General features: G+C 57.9%; 1 protein-coding gene across 1 annotated transcript; it reads left to right on the forward strand.

The window, feature by feature from the left end:
* Nucleotides 1-3,342: 3,342 nt before the first annotated feature.
* Nucleotides 3,343-20,587, forward strand: SPACA7 (sperm acrosome associated 7). The gene is made up of 6 exons (XM_045081297.1): nt 3,343-3,430; nt 6,674-6,736; nt 7,553-7,651; nt 8,497-8,589; nt 17,948-18,028; nt 20,378-20,587. The coding sequence occupies exons 1-6, from the start codon at nt 3,343-3,345 to the stop codon at nt 20,449-20,451; spliced, it is 498 nt and encodes a 165-aa protein (XP_044937232.1). The 3' UTR covers nt 20,452-20,587.
* The last annotated feature ends 422 nt before the right edge of the window (nt 20,588-21,009 follow it).

Consider the following 21,009-nt stretch of genomic DNA (forward strand, 5'->3'; position numbering starts at 1 on the left):
CTCCTGCCTGCCTTCAGTCTACCCCAAATGCCAGTGATGTTGGCGACGCCCAGCGACAGAGTGCTCTCTGAATACTCCGCCTTTGCTATTCTCATTTGGGTAAAGTTTATCTCCACAATATTTAAGGTATTTAAATACACACATTATCCCACTTGATCATCACATAACCCACAAGAAGGGTGGGGCAGGCATCCCTCCACCTCCGTAAACACAAGAAACTCCACGGGACCCGCCTGAAGCTGCCCAAGGTCAGGGCCAACACCAGAATGATATCATCTGATTTTCCAACCGGGTTCCTTTCCAAGGCACTGCTTGACACACAGTGTTACTTATTATTGTTCCCTTATATCCTGAGGCTACACTGAAAATCAAGATTCTTGAAGATAATTTGGTCGGTGTTTTTTTGAGGTTTTCGTTGGATTTTGTTCAGTCTTTAACTCAAAAATCTCTTCCTGACATCGTGCCGGTAGAATGACCCCGTTTCCCCACCTCTGAGTAACTGGGAAACCGGAGTTGAGACCATCCAGAAGCGGGGAGTAGTGCGCTGTTGACAAGACTCCGCCGGAGCCCCCCTCCCGCCTGACCTTCACCGAGACTCGTAACAAGCGCATGTGCTCTGACCTCCCACATGGCCGTGGATCTCACCGCCCAACCCCGGCCCTGTGAAGAAAGCTGTCCTGTCCATACCGAATGCCTGCTCTGCCCTGGTCTAGAAGATGACTTCTAATCACAAAATAGGGTTGATCTCGTTAGGTTTGAACGGATTGTCTACATAGTTGTGGCAAGAGTGTTATTTTACTTTGTCGACAGGCCTTCTTCTATGGAAGAAGTCACCAGGCCTAAATGATTTCACTGATGAATTCTATCAAAGGATAAGAAAGAAATGATAGCATTTCTGCACAATCCCTTCCAGAGAAGAGAATCCATTCTGTAAAGATTAGCATCACCGTAACACCAAAGCCAGACAAAGACATTACAAGAGAGGAAAACTATAGACCAATATTTTTTCTTAAACATAGATGCACATAGCCCCCAAAAATTACTGGCAAAAAAGTCTCACAATGTATAAAAATAACTGTATACCATGGGCAAGTGGGATTTATTTCCAGTGTGCAAGGCTGGTTCCACATTCAAAAATCTACCAATATGGTCTGTCACATAAACAGTCCAAAAAAGAAAAATCATATGATCCCAGCCATCAGTGCGGAAAATAACTCCACTGGTAAGTCTGATGCGCATCCCCTGTTGAAAACCGCCGGCTTGGAAGATGCTAGATTCAAATCAAAGATAATGGCCAATCAACATCTTAGGTATTGTCTAAAATGTGTTCCCTGCGATCCCAGAACTCTGACTAGCGGGGAAGAGTGGACAGCATCACGGGGCCGCGGAAAGCAGGGACTGACAAATCTCCGGCACGGCCCACAACGCTTTCCGGGTCTGAACTATGCACATTGGCGAATTTTACACTGTCCTCTTGAATTTAACGAGGTGAGACTGAGCCCCTCTTCCGCTCTGGTCCTTCCTCCCGTGGAACGGGAAAAGGGTTTCCGTGTACAGCACAACCGGCGTGTACAGAACGGAGAATTTCACACCTGCATCCTCAGGAAAACAAGGTTGGAGACCCTACAGGCCAATTTCCTGAACATGCCGGACTTAGAAAAACCGGGTTTACCTTCTGACCACCGCGCCCCAGCCAGGGAACTCGCTGCCAGGACTCGGGGACGCCGGCTGGACGCCCCTCTTCGCACGCCCGCCCGCGCCTTCCACGGGCTCCCGGCCGCTCGCTACAGCGCCCGTCTCCCCAGCGGCAGTCCCTCTGCTGTTCCCAAATGAGCTCGGGGTCTCAGTTTACCTCTTTATTCAGGATGACAAACTTTATGAAGGTTATAGTTGATAAAGCTGGACTGGTCCTGAATTCTAACTTCTCCCAGTGTCTCCTCACCTCTCCCCACACCGATGTTTCCAATTTTTCTCCCACTTTTCTGCCTTAGAACTGCTAAAATTTAAAACTGCCCTTTCCCCAAAGCCCGGCAGGTGGACACTGGACAAGTTGATATGACCTTCTGGGAAATCAGTGCCACAGCTCACGTTCAGACAACCTTTCCAGCGGCGGTGGGGTGGGCCCCCGGGAAGGCTCCTGGAGCTCCGGATGACATCAGCGAGATGCTGAAGAACTGCGAAGCAGGAGAATGGGTCAGATTGCCACCCCTGCCCTCTCTCCGTCTGGAGATGCTTGGAGCCCCACATCCAGAAATCTCCAACGACTGCCCACGGGCCTCAGAAACGGACTCTATAGTGTGCTCCAACCATTAACCTTACATTCTGTTTGTTTCCGTCAAACGCCAAAGACCTTGAGACCGGGCCAGTGGGTGGGCGTTGGTCAGCTCTGAACATGAGATTTCCCTGGGGAAGTTCCAGACGGGCGAATGATGGGGCTCAGGAGAAGTTACTCCAACATGTCACAGCAGCATATCGACTACCTTAAGCTGAAGGAGTTTGAGAACATGGCCACGGCAAGGTCACTCCGACCTCCTCACGCCTCACCCTTGTCCCCTGAAATGGGTCATAAAACCCTCATGTGAGAGGTAGACCGTATACCCCGAAGGAAGGAGTGTCCATATCTCTGAAGACAAAGGGACACAGAGAACCCTAACCAGCCGACCGCACTGTCCCCCATGGCTCACGTCTCTCCCCGCCCACCGCTGCCTGCGCCCACCCCGTTCACTACCACAGCTGCTGTTCCAGCCCAGCGCAAAGCACTCAGCAGACTGTCTCCTTGACTTCATGCCCTTATGCTGTCTTCTGTGTCACATAAAATGTGTCTTGAATGAATTTTAATGCTTTTCTCCTGTTAATCTGTGTCTGTTGGTTTAATTTTTAGACCCATTGAGGAACCGTGAGAGAGTCCAGGAAAACCTTTTCTCCCCTTGCAAAGCCAGAGTAATGACCGCTGCAGGCCGGGGCTGCCCAAATTCGGTGTGCGCGGGCATCTCCGGGAGACTTGGTGCAAATGCAGGTTCTAAGTCAAGAGATCTGACTTGAGCCCCAAGATTGGATTCCCAATAAGCTTCCAAGATGCTGTGGACAGAGACAGAAGATCCGCAGGCCTGAGCAAGGAACCAGACCCAGAACAGGAGCGAGCAGACCGGATCTCCGAGACCCAGCCAGCCTCCCACTCCTTCCCAGTCACAGACCTTAAGCATGACCCTTCCTTCCCCACGCATGGCACAGGACCCGGCTCACTTCCCGATGTGATGTCACAGGTCCCCGGACATTCCACGGTCTCCCGGAGACCAAGCGGAGGGCCTTAGGGGAAGCTCGTCCTCCTTGGCTGGAGGGAACATGGCAGGGAGCAGAGGAGTGACCCTGTTTGTCCTGCTGCTGTCCTGCTGGCGAGAAGCCAGGCTCCAACCAGTAAAAATATTTTCAGGTTGGTCACAAGTGTATTGTCGCGGCGGTAGAAACGCTGGCTTCTGGGGGCAGGATCCGGCCACCACGGCTCGTCCCTCGGGTCCTTGGGATTCCTGGTCGACCTCCTCATCTGTTCTGGGGGAGGACGGAGCGTGTGGAACAGGTTTCCGTCCTGGAAGCCTTGTCGATCCAGAACTCCGTAGGAGGGGGCGTGCGTGACCGTTTTCATTACGGAAAATGTCTCACTTACCCAAAGCGCAGGAGGAGCCGAGAGAAGCCCAGCCCGGGCCCCGTGACACGCGGGGGGGCGTCCCGCACCTGCCGCGCACATGCCTGCTGCTCCCGGGAGGGTGGAGGCCGCCGCGGGCCACGCACACCATTGCTGGCGCGATGAAGGCGGTTTTCCTGCACTTTCCAGCGTCCTTCACACGCGGACGAAACAGCAGCCACCTTCGCAGCCGCTGCCCTGGCCGGATTCAGTCCCCGCCACCCCAGAGGCCCTTGCTGGGGACGGTTCCAGTCCCCCCACCCGGGCAGGTCCCCACGCACCTCTGGCTCCGGTCCTTCCATCCTGGCCCCTTCTGCGTGGAGGGTGACTGCGGCCCAGTAGGCCAGGACCGTGGGGCCACTGCGACTCGCAGGACGTGAGGACAAAGGACTGCAGGAAGGGGGTGCCCTGTGACCCCCCACTTCCCACCAGGAAGCTCCGTGCTCGGGCCACCTGCCTCTTCGCCCACCTTCTTCGGAGGTCCCCAAAGACGGAAGGAAAGGGGACGGGACGGTCCCCAGCCCCAGCTCCCAGAGGTGGACACCCGGGCCCCGGAGCGTCCTGCGGGGGTCGGTGCTGCTCTCCTGGGAGCAGGAGCAGGGGTGCTGGCCCCGAGCCCCGCAGAGCACTCCCCCTCCCGCCCTCGCCCCGTCCACAGTGACCCGAGGGGTCGGGCCAGCAGGCCGGGCCGGGGTGAGAAGGCAGGCGGTCCGGGAAGAGGCGATCGCTCCCAGCTGCCATTCCTTACGGAAACGGAGTCTCGAGGCGTCTACAAAGGACAGTGTCCTTCGTGCGGCCGTGGGTGCGGAACGGTCTGTGACGGGGGTGGGGCCGAGCGTCCCACAACGGTCCCGAGCCCGCGTCCCCAGGAGCGGGCCCCAGTGCAGATGGACGGAGCGCCCACGGCAGCCGCAGCCGGCCTGTCCCCTCCCAGACCTGCCCCCTCCCCGTCGGGCCGGGGAGCCCCCAGGTGACCCCCGTCGCCTTCCCCCGCTCGGGAGAGCAGTGAGGGCCATGGTCTCTCCGTCGTCTATGACGGCCAGCCCTGGGCCTCCTCCTGGCTCGCAGCTCGGGGCGCAGCGGCCCCACGCAGACCAGCGGTGGCCCTCGCGCTGCCCAAGTCCGCAGGCAGGGACAGTGGTGGGGACGACCCTGGGGGGCGGCGGACCAGCCTCTCAGAGACCGGCTCCGACCGGCCGAAAGCGCTCGCAGTTTCTAGGAGGAAACGGGACCAGAGGCCGGTGTGGGCATGTGGGCGGAAAGGTCAGGCGGGTCCCTGTCGCGGGGTCCGTCCTGGGCGGGGTCCGGCCGGCTCCGGGCAGGCCTCACCCTTGAGGGACCGGTGTCGGTGGCTCTGCTCTCCACCACGCTTGCCTGAGAGAGGAGATGAGCCGGAAAGAAGCTCTTCATCAGTTAGACGGTTTGAGGCCAAAACGGAGGTAGTTGTAGCCGCTCGTGCTTCTGGGGGTTATCATGTCCGCAGACTCCGCTGCCGTGGGCCACGTGGCTCGGCCTGACCCCGGGGAGAGACGGGGGCGGCAGCCGCGGGCCGGGTTTGCCTGTTTGCCCCCAAAGAATTAACCGAGCACGACCGCGGAGGTCCACGGGGAGCCCTTCCCCGTTGGCCGGCATGGACACTGTGCAAACGGGGAGGAGGAGCGGTCAGCGGATCCTGGTAGCTCCGGCGCCGGGGGTTCGAAGCCCAGACACCGCCGGTCGGGTGACGACAGGCGAGCCACAGCCCAGCCGCCACCGTTGACAGCGCACTTCAGAAACCGTGCGGATATTACAAAACATAAATATTTTTCTGCACACGCTCACTGGCTGACGCGCACAAAGCCTCCCTTATAATTACGGGACAGACACAAAATGAAAAGAGTATTTTTAACAAAGTGCTTGCCGGCGCAGCTGGACCCATTCTTAATGACTCATTAATGCCTCATCCAAAGAGAACCGCACTGCTTTGCCGCGTTGCGGAAGGTCAGCACACTGCGAAGCGATTGTCATCTCCGCGCAGACCTTCTCACAGACATTTCCTGCATTGTTCCGAGCCCTCCGCGCGCAGATGAGTCCATTGGTATGCAGATTGTCCATCATTAAACCCATTTGAAAATCAGCGTCGTCACTAGTTTGCTGTTGGAACCCGAGCGTCTCCAGACGCTGCGTGCACGCTCCGTCCGTGCAGCCGGGCCTGCGGCGGTCCCCGGGCTGCCCTCTCCTCTCTGGAGGCGCCGCGACCTCGAGGCCTGATGGGAGGCTGGCCTTGACCTCGAGTGGAGGACAAGGACCCAGGCAGCCCTGCTCTGAGCCAGAAGAATGGGAGGGAGCCCCTGGCTGGTGCCGCCACAGCGGGGAGACGAGCATCAGTCACCGCACACCGCCGGGTCCCCAGGAAGGCGGCAGGTCGGGGTCCAGGGATCCCACGGACGCCGCAGCTGGCCCGGCCGCTCCCCCACGAGACCCCGCGTCTTCCCTGTAGGCAGACCCTCCAACTCGCTCTGCTGACGAAGGGAGAGCGCAGGTGGCCGGTGTGTCTGGGACCCCTCCCCACCAGGGAACCCCAGAGGGAACAGCAGTCCGCACTCCCAGTGCCCCAGATTCCTATCCCCGGGTCTCCCCAAGCACCTGCTGCTGGAGCCAGAGAGCAGGCAACGGTGTGCTTTTCACAAAAGGACACGCGAGTCCCTCCTGGTCGGCTGTCCTCGGAGCCCCGGCAAGGGCGACATCCTTAGAGCCAGGACGACGGTTCCCTTCTGAGCGACGGTGCCTGTGAGCACTGCCCGAGGGGGCAGGAGTCCCAGCTCAGGGCTCGTCCCTCCAAACACAGCCGCTTCGTTCACCGCTTTCCAGAGGAGAGCTCGGTCCTGGGAACCCCGGGCAGGGCTCTCCCCCAGCAGCAGGCTGGCAGGGACCCCAAGACTGAGACTACGGAGAGAGAAGTCCGTGCAGATTCAATGAATTGTGAAACTATCAGGGTATCTGTTTCCCCCCCAGGTCGCACCACTTTAACACCATCAAATTTAAAAATTCTGGACGAAAACGTGGCTGGAGTATTTGGTAAGGAGCTTCCTGGCGTCAGATATCTGGTGTTGGGGGGAGGGTGAGTGGACGCACGGGGTGGAGGCTAGGATTCGGTTTAAAGTTAGAATCACAGTCCTACGGCCAGGCCGGAGCTGGGAGGTAACCCCGAGTCCCGCGAACCAGCCCGGCAGGAGCGAAGCACCCCCAGGACCAGGAGGGGGGCTGGCCAGCACTCCTGAGTTTCCCGGCGGGTCTGACCGTCTCGGTCCCCACAGGACCAGAGTGGCCAGCGCCCACTCCATCCCGGGGCTGGCCACCCGAGGTCCCAACCACCCGGGGAAAAGACAGGACAGAGTCACTGGGATTTCTGAGGACGCTGTGGGGCTCATCCACGGAAGCCTGGAAGGGGAAGCGAGGCTCCTGCCCCCGCCTCTACCCCGCACCTCTCCCGGGGGAGAGCGGGAAACCGTGAGAGGCGGACATCCGTGTCTCCTGAGGCTCGTGTGGTCCACCGGTGAGAGCCGCGGAGCCTGTGGCTTCAGAGCTCCCCGCTGCAGCGCGTCGGGCAGGCCCTCGGCCTGTGCGTGGGGCAGAGACTGGGGGGTTGGGGGAAGATCCGGGGTGCTCTGGGGGAGGGGCCGACCAGGGGGCAGTTCACAGGTGCCCTGAGGGACGCACTTCCACGGGGATGGGTGAGGGAGGCCTCCACTGAGGTCCCCGACCCCTGTGCACGGCGCTCCTCGAGTCCCTGTTTCCAGTCCCGGCTTCACAGGCGGCCTTAGGTCCACGTAGAGCAAAAGTGTATTGTCCTGTACCTCTGGCTTTAATATGACTTTGTGTGCTTTTCCCAAGATGAAATTCTAGTCCAAGAGATTTTGGATCCAAGTAATTCATCGTTGCTTATAACACAAAGACCACCACCAAAACCAACAGCGATTATGAGGAAAGAAAGCAAGTATACATTTTTTTGAACCTAGAACTGCGTATATTCCTGGGCTCGTGGGGGTGAAGGCACAATCCCAACATTCCGCGTTCTTGAAGGCCAGCTACTTCTGGGGCAAAAACAAATGAAAACGAGAAAGACACAGTTGTCCCAAACCATTTCTAGAACCTTCCTGAGACTGGGAGGCCTGGTCCGGCAGAGACGGGTCCCCTCGGTTGGGGTGGGCTCTGGGCTGCACACACAAGAAGGTCTTGTGCTCGGGCTGCGAATGGGGTCTAGCCACCGCGGGCACCCGGGGCGCACGGAACAGGAGCCCCACCTGCCGGCGCACGGACGCGGACCTAAGCCTGCTGAGAGGGTGGGCGGCGAGCCTGACCCCGTTCCACGGGGGATGAATCTAGGGTCAGAAGCACAAGCCCAGGGCCACCCAGCGGGTAGTGAGCCAAGATAGGGCAGCTTCACGGTGTCCGGAAGGCCCTGGACCCGAGAACCCGCTCGCTGAGAACCAAGGCGAGTGTCGGGGCGACACCGGCCGGGGCGGAGCCGGTATCCGAACCCACGCGCTGTGCACAAACGACATTCAGCAGCCGGAGAGGTCCGCCCTGCCTTGAAGTCGTGCCTCGATGTAAACCCCAGTTCCCAGCACGGCGTCGCCCGACACCGCCGAGGCCCCGCGGCTGAGGGCAAGGCGGTCAGACGAGGCCAGACTCCCTCACGCGCGAACTTGCCCCCGCACGTTTTCAGTAGAACCTGACCAGGCCTCGGGCAGTCCCTGCGCCTCAGTGTGGACCGGAAGGCCCGTAGACGCGCAAGCACAACTCGTCTCCTTCTTTCTTCGTGTTCTTCCTCAAAGGTGTTGCCACTAAAAAGAGTGTTAAGACGGATGTTCGTAAGGACCATGGAAAGGAAGTCTCTTCTGGGAATGAAGACAGGCTTTTCTTCAATGGTAAATGCAACCCCGGAGCCCCTGCTGGCGTCGAGAACCCAGTGGGCGGAGCCAGGCAGAGGCCGATGGGGACAGGCCCGTCGTGGAGGGTGACAGTGTGGCCGGAGAGGGAGGCTGCTCTCCCCGCGGCGGGCAGAACTCCCTTCTCTGTCCAGCCCCCACCCCTGCCCGTGCCCCTGACCCTGGCAAAGCAGGGCCTGGGGAGGAAGACAGGAATGTCCCCGCAGGCAGGTGGCCGCCCGGAGGAAGGGCTGCCACACTTCCCACCCCTCCCATGTCAGCGAGGTCAGTGTCCCTCCTGGGCGCGGTGGGTGGAGAGAGCCAGTGCCTCCCCCCAGCCAGAGTCCCCCGGGAGTGGGGGAGAGCGTCCCTCCGACAGCCGAGGTGGCTGACATGACTTCCAGTCTACCGAGGCTCCGACGGGCGCCACGGGACGACAGATCTTTCCTTTACCCTAAAGATGGCGCAGAGGAAAGGTCCCCGGCGTAGGTCACAGGACGCCGGCTCTGCGGGACGTGGTGCTGAGCCCCGAGGCAGGACCAAGTCCTGGTACCAGGCCCAGGAGAGGGAAGATTTGACTTGAAAACTTATTTCCCAGCCCCCACTGAGCATCTCTGCAGGGGGACCCTGGAATCTGCATTTCAGTCCAGCCTCAGGCCCCAGCCGCTGGTGTTTGGAGGGTGGCGTAAGCGTAGAAGGCTCATTGCAAGAAAGATTTCTGGTCCCCTGGATTCGTCCCAGCCACGGACTCCGGTAAAGGGCCCCGTGGAGATCAACTGCCTAGCCAGGCAGCCTTTGAGCAGTGAGTCTGCGTCAGGGGATGGTAAGCGCGGGTCTGTACCCGGGACAGCCCATGAGCTGGACCGGCCTCAGGGGCACACATCGCACCCGTGGCACTCACTGGAGGAGCAGGAGGAAATAAGCAAGGACAGGAAACCTGAGCTGACCGAGAGCTGGGGAGGGGAGAGATGGTGTCTGGGGTGCGGGGGTTGGAGAAACCACTGGCTCACGGGGTCCTGGTGCCCAGCCCCACCCCTAGAGCGACCTGAAATTCCCACACCTGTGGTGCGTGTGTGGACGGCGGCAGACGGCACTGTAGACCAACAGTGTGCACCCCGAGACCTCTGTGGCCCACCGAGGGTTCTGCGGAGCCCCCTCCCCGCGCAGCCCCAAGCTGCTGGCGCACACACTGACCTCCTCTGGGCCCCGGGGTGAAGGCCTCGATCTAACATAATGGCCTCCTCCCTACGTTGGCAACAGCTTCCCAGATAGCGCTATTCTAATAGAGAAACTGAGGCGTGGCTCGGTGAAGGGCCAGAGGTGGATTGGGAATCTGCACCCAGGCAGGTGTGACCCAGGGGCAGGAAGAGGTACTGGGAGAGAGACATTCCTGCCTGGTCAACACAGAAGCTTGAGTGAGAACCCCTGGTGGGGTGGGGTGGCCCCAAGGAGCCCTGACCTCCCGGCAGCCCAGAAGGGATGGCATCGCTGGGTGCCGATGAGGTCTCCAAGCTGGCGGGCCCTGAAACAGCACTGTCCTCCCCTGGGGGGTGGGCACAGCTTTCTCCCCCTCTCCCTGCCCTAAGGCCTCCTGGCTACAGTGGGGACAGGGAGCAAATCGCTGTGCAGCTGGAGGGCCGTGTCCTCAGCAGACTTGAGGACGGTCCACTGCAATAAAGAAATCAGTGTGCAAACTGGTGCAGACAGGCAGGTGGCCTCCGGCCACTTGCACATGGAGGGCGGGTCACTGCTGACTGTGTACGCACGCACGGAGAGCCCTGAGGGCACCAGAGCGAGGCTCTGCACGTCAGCCAACAGAGCAACAGGACGGGGAAAACACAGATGATGCGACATTTAAGAGTTCCGTTGCGAAATCATTTTAGACTCAGAAAATCTGGGGAAGTGGTACAGAAGGTTTTCCGTGTTCCTTCTGCCGAGCTTTTCCCAGCGGTCATGTCTTGGGTAACTCGAGAGCAGTTACTAAAACCGGGACATCCACCCTGAGGCAGACGTGCCCGGTAACCTGCAGACCTGATCCAAATTCTGCCAATCACCTCACCAATGCCTTTCCGGGGGGCCGGGGGGTAGTGGGGTCCATCCAGATGCCGCACGCCGGTTACCCGCCGCCTCCGTGGTTCCTGCCGCGGCTCGGCTTCCGTCCTTCCTGACCTTGGAGCGCCCTGGCCCGCTACTTCATAGCGTCTCTCTCCGTTGGGGACTGTCTGAATTCTGCCCATGGCCGGATCCAGGTTACGCCTGTGGGGCAAGAGCGTTCGAGCCTCGCTGCGAAGCCTCCCTCCGCGGGTCCCCCGAGGACATGCGTGACGCAGGCGTCGCTCTGTCCTCGTCCTCGGAGCGTTTAGTCCGAGCGCACTCAAGGCCCTGCGTGCCAGCTTCCTCCATGATCAGGCTGACTTTCTCCCCTTGTGAACAGTTCCCATTCTTCGGGGAAAGACTCGCAGGCAGCCCAAATAGTCTATGTTTCGCTGTATTTTCACCACGAATGTCACACCCTTTGCTTCTCACCTGCAAAAAATTATGTGTGTAGTGTTTGCCAAAAGGTGATTTTTTTTTCTTTTCCCCCCATTTCTCCTGCGTTTGTAAGGAAGAGTGCTTCCTCCTTAGGTCTCTGTTCACTTGTTTCTTCTGGATCAGGTAAACGTCCGGCGGTTTATCGGCTGCTGCGGGTTACTCCGTGGGTTACAAACCACTGTGATGAGGTCTTCCGTTTGCCCGATTTTGTTGTTTGAAGGGCAGCCCATTGCCACAGCTTTTGAGAATGCGTCACTTTCCACATGGGGAGAGGTTCCAGACCCCCCCGCCCGCCCCGTACACTCTCCCGGCCCCGGGCTTGGGGGCAGCCAGGTCGGCTCAGAGCCCATCCCGGGAGCGGCGGTGAGAGGCCAGGGTCGGGGCTGCATGTGTTTGCTGCTGGGGTGTTGTTTCCGGCCTTCTGGGGGCACAGAGCCGGCAAAGGCGTGTGTGGGCCCAGATCTGTGTTTCGACAGCTCCCTGCTCAGGGGTTGGGTACCATGAACTCGGGCCGATCCACAGACCTGTAGCTCCTCCCTCTGACCTGCGAGAAAGCTCGCGCTCACACAGCGTGCCACCCATCGGCTCATCGAGGACACACGGAAGCAACCGAGGAATTCTCGGCAATGACCACCCCGTGAGAACACAGGCAGTAACTCGCAGGCCAGGCGTGTGTACAGACTTCCATTTTCAGCCCTACAACACACGGTCAGATGCTTGTTTCCAAAGTTCATTTTCGGTTCTTTTTTCCCACCTCTGCTGTGGGTGTTATTTACCTGCTCTACTCCCTTTTGGGTCCCTTTTCATCAAGGTTGATCTTACTTCCGTATTTCAGAGAATACGAAACACGGCCGTGATTCTCATACAAAAAATCATGTACCCCAGAGCACCGTCTCCCCCGGTTCCTGGACCACGTGCCCGGCCCCCTTTGTCCACCTGCCGCCTCACCTCCTCTAGTGACCAGCTCATCCTTTCCTGGTGTATCCTTCCCACGCTTCCTTGAGCATAAACAAGCCGGTCCACGTGCGTGCGCCTTTCTTTGCAGATCACTCTGTTTACCGTTTTGTGTCGTGTGTCTTAGATGCTTTTGAGCCACTTTGCGGAGGTTGATGGCGTGTATTTTCCTCTAACCTTGTGTCCGTGTGTGCTTCTCTTTCTCGACCTAACGCCGTGGATCGTAAGTCACCTGCGTGGGCTTACAGAAGTCTTCCTCGGAGGAGTGTGTACGGCTGCTTAGTTCGGCACACGCCATGCCTTGCGGCCACACCGTGGTTCCTCCACCGCCGTCTCGCACGTGGGTCTTCGGCTCTCCCCCCACACTCGGCAAACGGCGCTGTCAGCCGCGACTCTCGCATACGTGTCTCCATATGCAGGATGTGTGTCTTCAGGGTGGAAATCCACCGGTGGCTTGCTGAGGGGAAGAGGAGTGAGTATGTCGTCACTTTTGAACGCCCTGATAGCCCGCAGGAGGTTGGGCCCCTTGGGCTCCCACCAGCGGCGTGTGCGAGGGCCTCGCTCCCGCAGCCCCGACGACAGAGCGAGCATCCTCCTCATTCAGCTCTTGACAACCCGGTCGGTGAGAAACCGTATCTCAGAGTTGTTCTCGCTCACGTTTCTGTAGGAACACATGAGCTGGGGCATGTTCTCATGGCGACGGGTCGCTTTGGCACATTTTTGTGAATTATCTGTCGACCTCTTTTTCTCATTTTTCTATACCTGAATTTCTAGGAATTCTTTATACATTACGGATGTTAATCTTATGTCTGTGATATATGCTGCTAATATTTTCTTCCAGTTAGTCAAGTGTCTACTGATGTTGCCTGAAAATTTAGGAACGCAGGCCCGTGGGGGCTCCATCCTTCCCGCAGGCGAGGCTGACAGCGCGGCGCCCGGGTTCTGGCATCGACACGGCTGAGACCCTTGGGAGAAGCAAATACAGAAGTGCCGGGAGGTGCCCGCAGGCCACGCGTGGTGCTCCCAGCCACAGGCCCTGCCGGAGGTGAGCCCACCGTTCCCACGCAGAACACGTACCATGGCTGAGAGTAAAAGCAGCCAGCAACAGAAGGACCCAGAAGGGATAATACGTGTGCTTCCAGACATCCACTTCTAGTTGGGAAGAAAGCTGCCAAGAGCATCGTTCCCGCTCTAACAATGAAAGAAAGACAAAGAACAAAGCCACGGCTTCTCTGGAGCCCCACACAGAGCTGAAGTCCCAAGGCCACGGGGGTGCTGCCTATGGAAGGACAGCTTTGACAGAGCTCGGGGGTACCGTGCAAGGGGGTAGGAAGAAACCAGTTAAGGTTTTGCTGATCCTTAAAGCGTGGACTGCACATCAGCGTGGGTAGGATCTTACCCCGTCCCCCAGCTCCTTTCCACAAGCCTCTCCTGGGAGCAGGGGCAGGGCAGGAGACCCGAGAATAAGATGACTGGGTAGCACGGAGGCTGTGCCAGAAGGCCGTCCACCTCCCAGATTCTTCTACCCTAGCCGCTGGGGGAAGGTTGCAAGGCTCTGAACCCCGTCTCAGACTCACACCCTCGGGACTCAAGGAAAAAGCCATTACTGTTGGAGGGGCCGGAGAATTAAAACTCTCTGCCTCCCAGAAATGAACTAGAGCCCATCCGGGGCCCCGGACTGCACACGATACTGTAGACGTGAGGTCTTAAACAGAAGAGCGTGTCTGCAGCTTCTTCCAGGCCTCCACAGGACGCAGCTTGGTCCTTTATCATGTGGCCTGAGGTTTGGCCACCCGTTTCTCGTAGATGGGCTCTGTCAGTCTGGAAAGTTCTTCACTGTTCTTATTCTACTGAGGGTTTTTATTGTGAATTCTGTCAAAGGCTTTTTCTGTATGGACAGTTCCTTTTCTTTATTATGTGAAAATGATGGATTACAATGGTTTTTGACTGCTGAACCAACCTTGCATTCCTGGGATAAGGCCCATTGAGTCATGATGCATTAACTCCCTTAGTTTTGTTTGTTTTATAGTTTTTATTTTGTTCTACCTGCAAAGATTTGCTCCACATTTTCCACCAGTTCCAGTATTGCTAAGGATCTAGCACCTGTATTCCTAAGAAGTATCGGCCTGTCATTTTTCACATGATATCGCGGTCCGGTTTTGGTGACCGTCTAGCCCCACACAATGAGTTGGCCTGTGACATCTCTTTGTCTCCTCTAAAAGTTTGAGTAAGGTCAGTATTATTTCTTCCTCAACAGAATTCACCACCAAAACCACCTAGACCTGAAGCTTCATAGATTGGAAAAGTTTCTGATCAATTACAATTTTTTCAATACCTATATATTATTACCACTAGCATGTTTTCCTTTAGGTATTTCTTCTGCCACAGTCTTTCTCTTATTTTTCCAGGATGCCAATTACACATACATTATACCTTTTGATATTGTCCCACGGGTCTCTGAGACTCCGCTCGCGTGCTCCGTATTTTCCTCTCCAGGTTCATTCCCATGATTTCTGCTGCTCGGTCCTGAGTTCCTGGAGCCTCCGTCTGCTGTGGACCTGTCAGTAAAATTTTTGTCTCTGACATCTGTTTCTTAGCTCCGTGATTCCCTTTCAGTTCTGTAGCACAGCCATTCCCCCACCGCGCTCAGAGAACCCCTTCATGTTCTTCTTCACCTCATGGGGCGTGTGTGTAACAGCTGCTCTAAAGTCTTTGCTGGATCATTCTGCGTCTGTGTCATCTTAAGGCTGGTAGTGCCAAACACATCCCCCCCGCCAAAATTCAGTGCGAACACCCTGGTTCTCTCTAAGTTGAGGAATTGTGTGTTGAATCCTGGGCATGGTGAGTGTTACGTCGTTTTGACCGAACCCTCCGGAGAATGTCGGTGTTCTGGTTGCAGCACGCCATGCTGTCTCGTTGCCTTTATCCGGCATCCTTGACCTCGCCAGTTGTGAGTGGTTTGAACCTGTTGCTTCTCGGAGAGTCTGCTTTTGTAGTTAGAATGTCCTGTGTATGCAGCAGCTCCAGGGTTGGACTGAGGCTGGTGCGGTTCCACACACGGAACTAGGAAGTCCATTTCTCCAGGGTTCTCCCTTCCAGAGTTCCCTGGTGTACACACGGGCTTTCAGGGGCTCCTTTTCCCGGGGCCAGAAAGATGGAGTTTCTATTTGAGTCTTGGGGCCCATGTCATAGCCTCACAGCACAATCAGGCTGACCATTGGAGCAAAGCCAGGAAGGAAACAAATGACGCATGAACTCCTTCCCCGCACGGCCGACAGCTCCACACCTGCTCATGTTGCTCTCTTTCCAGCAGTTTTAGCTGCTTCCTTCCTGCCTTCTGAGTAGAGGTTTGAGTCGGGACGGGTGGCAGTGCAGACTCAGCTCTGAAGAGGACCCCACAATTCCCACTTAGCATTCTTCAAAAAGTTCCGTGAAATGCCAACCTTCTACCCGCAGGAGAATGCTAACAAGAATGCGGACTGAACTAAGACAAAGTGATTTCTCCTCCCTCGATGACCTTCCACCTGGCAGTGGCTGTTGCTCTCCTCCTCCTCCGTCCTCATGCCCGAGCCATCGGCTTGATTCGGGAAAGCCACCTGGGGGTGTGGGTCAGCCCCCATCCTGGTCGGGAGAGCAGAGGTGGAACGGGTGGAGGCAGCCGGTCTCCTGGGGGTGGCCTGTTCAGGCTCTGGCTAGACTCAGGGGTGTGCCCACCTCCCCAAATCCATCATCAGCTCTGGGCTACCATCAACAATGGCCTTAACGTCCATTTCCATGTGCGTGTGCCGTCTGTGCCTTAAGACCCACCTTTATCATTGTTCCAAGTAATGACATCATTTGTAGGGCTAGATACTTCCAGCCCCGGGATTAAGGAACACACAGAGCAGTTTTGAGTCTGGTCATCCGGTCAGTGGTGTGTCCCACTTCCTGGGCCACGGATGACTGCCATCGGCCCCCTAAATTTCCAGAGGGCCATTCTGCTGGTGGTTATTAGTGTTTGAGCAGAGAAAGCTTAACAAGGAAAATCTCTCAAAGAAATGCATCTCTAATGGTGGAACTCGAGCCATTTGGGCATACGGCTGGGACAGGCTTGGGCTTGGGTAGGGGCTGCTGTCTCTGGTCCTCCGGCCACAATTGGTAGGTCACTTGCCAATCGCAGACACCCCACCTCCCAGGAAAGGAACCAAACTCGGACGCTCTTCCAGTGTGACTTCCCACACATTCAGAGTCCATCCTATGGCCCAGGAGCAGAGCAAAGGCCGTCGACCAGCTAGGGATCAACAGTGCCCTCAGGCCACGCAGGGTTCCTGCTCTGGGTCCCCGCTGTAGAGAACCCACACAGTACAGACATCACAATTCAGTCAATATTCTCTCCCATCTTGTAGGAAAGTTCCTTAAGATTTGGGCAGCCAGTGGGACAGAGGCAATGAAGGACAGGGAGGCACAGTGGCACCAGGACCCTGGGCAGGGAAGGCTGAAGGGCAGCGTGATGGTGGGTGAGGGAAGCCCCAACACCCCCTCCTTGGAAGCCAGGAGAAAGGGCTCCTCTGAAAGCTGCCCCCTAATCACAGCAGCAGCACCGGGATAGACCACCTCCAGAAGACTGCTGTGCTCGCTCTGCCCGGGGGTGTCACTGGGACGCACGAAGTTGGAAAGGGGCCAGGAAAGGGGCACCTACCATGCGGTGGGGAGGTGGGGCCTGGAGCAGCCCGGGTTCTGCCCGGGGAGCAGGTTGAAGGTCCTGTCCAAAAAGGTCGGGGTGTGCCTTATAAACCCCACAGTGGGACACGTGGCAGGTGGCCTCCATTGGGCTTAGACCTAGGCCCTGCCCCATAGGGCTGGGCCATCCAGGAGCACCGGCTATAGCATCCTATCAGAACACCTCCCTGAGGACTCATGGATTAGGCTGGGCCATTAGGACGGTGCAGGTCAAAAATGGTCGGACGCCGGTCCCTGGGGCACTTTTGGGGGCCCCTGGGGCTCAGCGCAGCTGGGGCGCCCCTCAGGCTTCCCTCCTCTCCGTGCTCGGCCCTCAACCCAGGCTCCGCCGCTGGGAGCAAGGGCGCTTCCCACTCCTGTTGCCACAGGTGGGGGCTTCCCCCTCGGAGGGGCTCCCTGAGCTCCAGCCTCGGCCCCAGACAGACACACGGACAGGCTCGCAGAGGGCTGGTCTTAGTGCCTTTGTTCCACACGCCGAGCGACCCACGCGTTTTGGAGTCCTTGTCCGTGGGGTACACTGAGCTCCACCACTGACCTCCCCAAAGACGTAAACGGATAGTCAACGTTACATCGTCCTCCGAGCCGTGCCTCGGGATTGTGAGACAAAGAGGGTTTAGAGTAGGCTCCGAGGAGTGAATCTCTAACGTGAAACTCTGGCCGCCAGAGCAGGCACCTCTCGGAAACTCACTGGCTCTCCTTCCTGGGCCGGAAGGGTTCTCTCGGGCTGCTGAGCGGCAGGATGGAACTGACCGCGACGCTTCTCCATCCCCCCATGGCTGACCTTCTCTAGCACAGTCTTACATTTGGCTTCTTAACGCCAGCTGTCCCACTGTGACGGTGCTGCCTGGCGAGGAGGCAGAAGGGAGAGGGAGGGAGGAGTGCGTGCAGCCCTGTTGTACCCTTGTTGACCAGCCAAGTGTGTGTGGACAAAGGAAACCCCACTGACGCGCCCGGCACCTTTCTGAACGGACGGGGAGGAAGGAAGCTTCGTGGTGGGCCACAGGGCCGCGGGGACCGGGGAGACAGTGCAGGGGAGAGGCCAAGAGCCTTGGCGGAACACCAGACAGCCTGGTTGAAGGGACAAACCCGAGTTTGGAATTAGACCACATCTTGTGTGTCAGATCTTGATCATTGTGCTTAATTTTTCCCACAGAAGAGGAGAAAGAAACAATATTTCAGATTAAAAGCCTAGCAGCTCTGGAAAAAATCATTGACAACCTTCGAAGAACTTTAGGTAAACGGAACGTGGGACCGTCTTGGTGACAGATAAGTGTGGAGGACTCCTTCTCCTGCTGGGACGTCCCCCGCTGTGAAGAGAAGTAAACCGTCTGCTCCAGGGAACCGCTCTCTGGAGGGGCAGGTGACTTGGTCCCTGGGCAGACCGGCAGGGAGCTCCCGATGGGTTTCCTGTGTTGTCACTGCAGGGCTCCTGGCCCCCCGAGTCCAAATCCGAGGAGTCAAGGGCCACATCCTGGACGTGTTGGGCTGCCGACCTATTCCCCACGGCCAGGCCTGGGAAGGTCCCCAAATCTCACTGCAGGCGGCGTCCGTCTGGGTATCCCCGACCCCTTCCCTTTCAGACAACTTTCTAGCTGCTGGGGTTGGTCCACGAATTTCCCCTGGTGGCTTCTGCCCAGGCCCCATGCTTCTCCCTGGAACTTTCCAGAACACCTCTGCGCCTCTTCTCCAGGCCAGTCCCCTCCTCTCTTCCCAGCCTCTCGCAGGTAGACTCTGTAGTCACACAGATGGTTCGAATCAACTCCTCCAGCCTTCTAACCACTGCACACCCGTGATGTACCCCAAGACTGGCTGGTAGGGACGCACCACACCCTAATTTCGAGCTAGTGTGGTTCGTAAATGTGGCTGCTAAGCCACACGCATCGGCTCCTCGTAGATCCAAGCACAGGACCAAACGTTTAAGCCTGGCCAGCTTCGTGCACCTTCCCCTAGTGTTTGCTGAGCAGCCGCCCGGGGCCGGGCACTGCTGGGGGGCTCCGGACTGCACAACGCAGACACGCGCAGCCCCGCCCTCGCGGGGCCCACATCAGGGACGGTTAGATGGCCTCTCCGCTCCAGCCCGTCGGGACACTGCGGGGTCTCCCCGCTTCGTCGGCTCCTCCTCCAAGCCCCCGATCATGGTCGCTGTGGCCAGCCTGCCCTCTCGCCCTCCGTGTAGATGCCGGCCAGGACGGGGTCCCAGACGCATCCCTAGAGACCTCCTGGTTGTGCGAGTGGTCACTAGGCACCGCAGGAGCCACCCTGACGCTGCGGGGCCAGAGCCAGCCCTGGGGCCTCGAGACCCCAGGCCCCCAGTCTGCACCTCCCCGCGGCAGGTCCCCCAGTGCAATCAGAGGCAGAAAGGGAGGTTAGCGGTTGCTCCACTCCCGGCAGAGTCACCCACTGGGCCTGACGCCCGGCCAGTTTCTGCCGCGGGGACAGATTTCGCGAGAGACTTTGCCGAACTCGCAGTTCCTGGGGACTGGAGAGTTCTGCCGTGAGAACACGAAGTCTCCGAGGCCTCAGATGGCTCCGGCAGGGCCCTTCCACCTGACGAAGCCCCTGCAGGTCGGCCCCGTGCCTGGACGTCCGGGGGATGGGCAGCGGACGCTCCTCGAGGGCCGGGGCTCCTCCCAGCAGTGCGCGGACAGGAGGGACCAAGGTCCTTGGCCTCTGGGACCTGATGTCACAGGCGTGGGTCCACAGCGGGCTGCCCCCGAGGGGAGGAGGGCCCGGCCCCGCCCTGCCCAGCAGCAGAGCTCGGAGGAGCCCCCGCTGGCTTTGGGGGCAGAAGGCAGTGGCAGTGAGGCATTAAAGGGGGCAGTCTGGCCCCCCACCTTGTCCTCTCTCTGCGCTGCTCCCCCGTCGGGGTCACGGCCTCATGCTCCCCAAGATCCTGCCGATTCTCTCCCCCACCTGGCTCACGGCCAGCCTCACCCGAACCCACACCTTCCTGCTCCCTCTGGCCGCGTCAGCCCTGACCCCTCCAGCTCCGTCTTGTCCCCTACCATCTTCTGCGTGTCTGTAGGGTGCTGGCCGTCCCGCAAGCTCATCCTCCCCACCCCCCACCCGGACTCTCTCTACTCGTGGCTCCTTTGGGAAACTGAAGGGCTGCCACTTGGTGAGCTCTCATCCAGGCACAGCCCCAGAGGCCCAGGCTCACTCCAGGGGGGTGGGCAGCAGCCTGACCTGCGTTCAGACCCCCGCCGGACTCCCAGCGAGCTGTGTCAGCCTGGGGTAACCTTGGGCAGGAGAGAGCACATCCCAAGCCTCGGGGCCTCATCCTTAAAGTAGGATCCTGAGAGCACCTGCCTCCAGGGCTGCCAGGGGCTGGATGAGGTTCCCACACAAACCCACCCACCTGGACCTGTGGGAGGGCCACACCGAGGATGCCCCGGGAGGGATGTTTGTCGTGGGCCAGGGACCACAAGGTGGGGATTCTAGTGCGGTGTCCACCTGCCCCTCTCAGTCTTGAAGCCCAGGGCTTGGCCCAGTACACACTGATGGGAACAAAGACAGGTGGGTGTGAAACCAGCTTCCTAGGAACACCTAGGATTTCTCAAGAAGATCTGCTCTTTCCAAACAGGCAAAACTCTCAAGCAAAAAATAAAGAAGCACAAATATTTGTTCGGAAAAACCAAACAGCTCAAGCGGAAGTAGGTCCTGAACTGAGAAGCCACGACTGCCTCAGGGGACAGCCACTCATCCCCACCAGTAGGAAGAAAAGTAAAATGTAGTCACTATTTTGTATAAAGAAGAATCAATTTATTCAAGGAGTGCCAAATAAAATGAACATATTTAGATACTAAATTAGAGGCAATGTGGTTTTTTCCCTTAGCAACAAAAATAAAAATCTATTTGAGCTTGAAAAATAAGAGATTGTCCAACAGAATGAACTTTGAAGAAACGTGACCTCAGAACCTGCATACCATCGGGATTTCTGGGAAAGACCAAGGTCCCAGTTGGAAGGTCATCCAGCATGAGGAATCCCTTTCAGTTGGGAGGATCAGCTCTTTGGTCTAGGCTGGCCTTTGACGCATCAGACATGGCCCACCCACACCAGGGAGGGCAATCTGCTTTATTCAGTCTACTCATTTAAGCGTTAATCTTGTCCAAAAATAAGAAACACCCAGAATAACATTTGACTGAGTCTCTAGGCACCTCACATGTTTGACCACACAAATTGTGTGACCAAACAGGTATGTTTTTGATCTAAGT

The sequence above is a fragment of the Mustela putorius genome, unplaced genomic scaffold (genome assembly GCF_011764305.1).
Source record: "Mustela putorius furo isolate JIRA1106 unplaced genomic scaffold, ASM1176430v1.1 tig00000551_pilon_pilon_pilon, whole genome shotgun sequence".
Lineage (NCBI taxonomy): Eukaryota > Metazoa > Chordata > Mammalia > Carnivora > Mustelidae > Mustela > Mustela putorius.

Bases quoted from the DNA above. Each gene is read 5' to 3' on its own strand.
- SPACA7 (XM_045081297.1), top strand. From the start codon at position 3,343: ATGGCAGGGAGCAGAGGAGTGACCCTGTTTGTCCTGCTGCTGTCCTGC. The intron at 3,431-6,673 runs GTTGGTCACAAG...TTTCCCCCCCAG, and splicing joins ACCAGTAAAAATATTTTCAG to GTCGCACCACTTTAACACCA. The intron at 8,590-17,947 runs GTAAATGCAACC...TTTTTCCCACAG, and splicing joins AGACAGGCTTTTCTTCAATG to AAGAGGAGAAAGAAACAATA.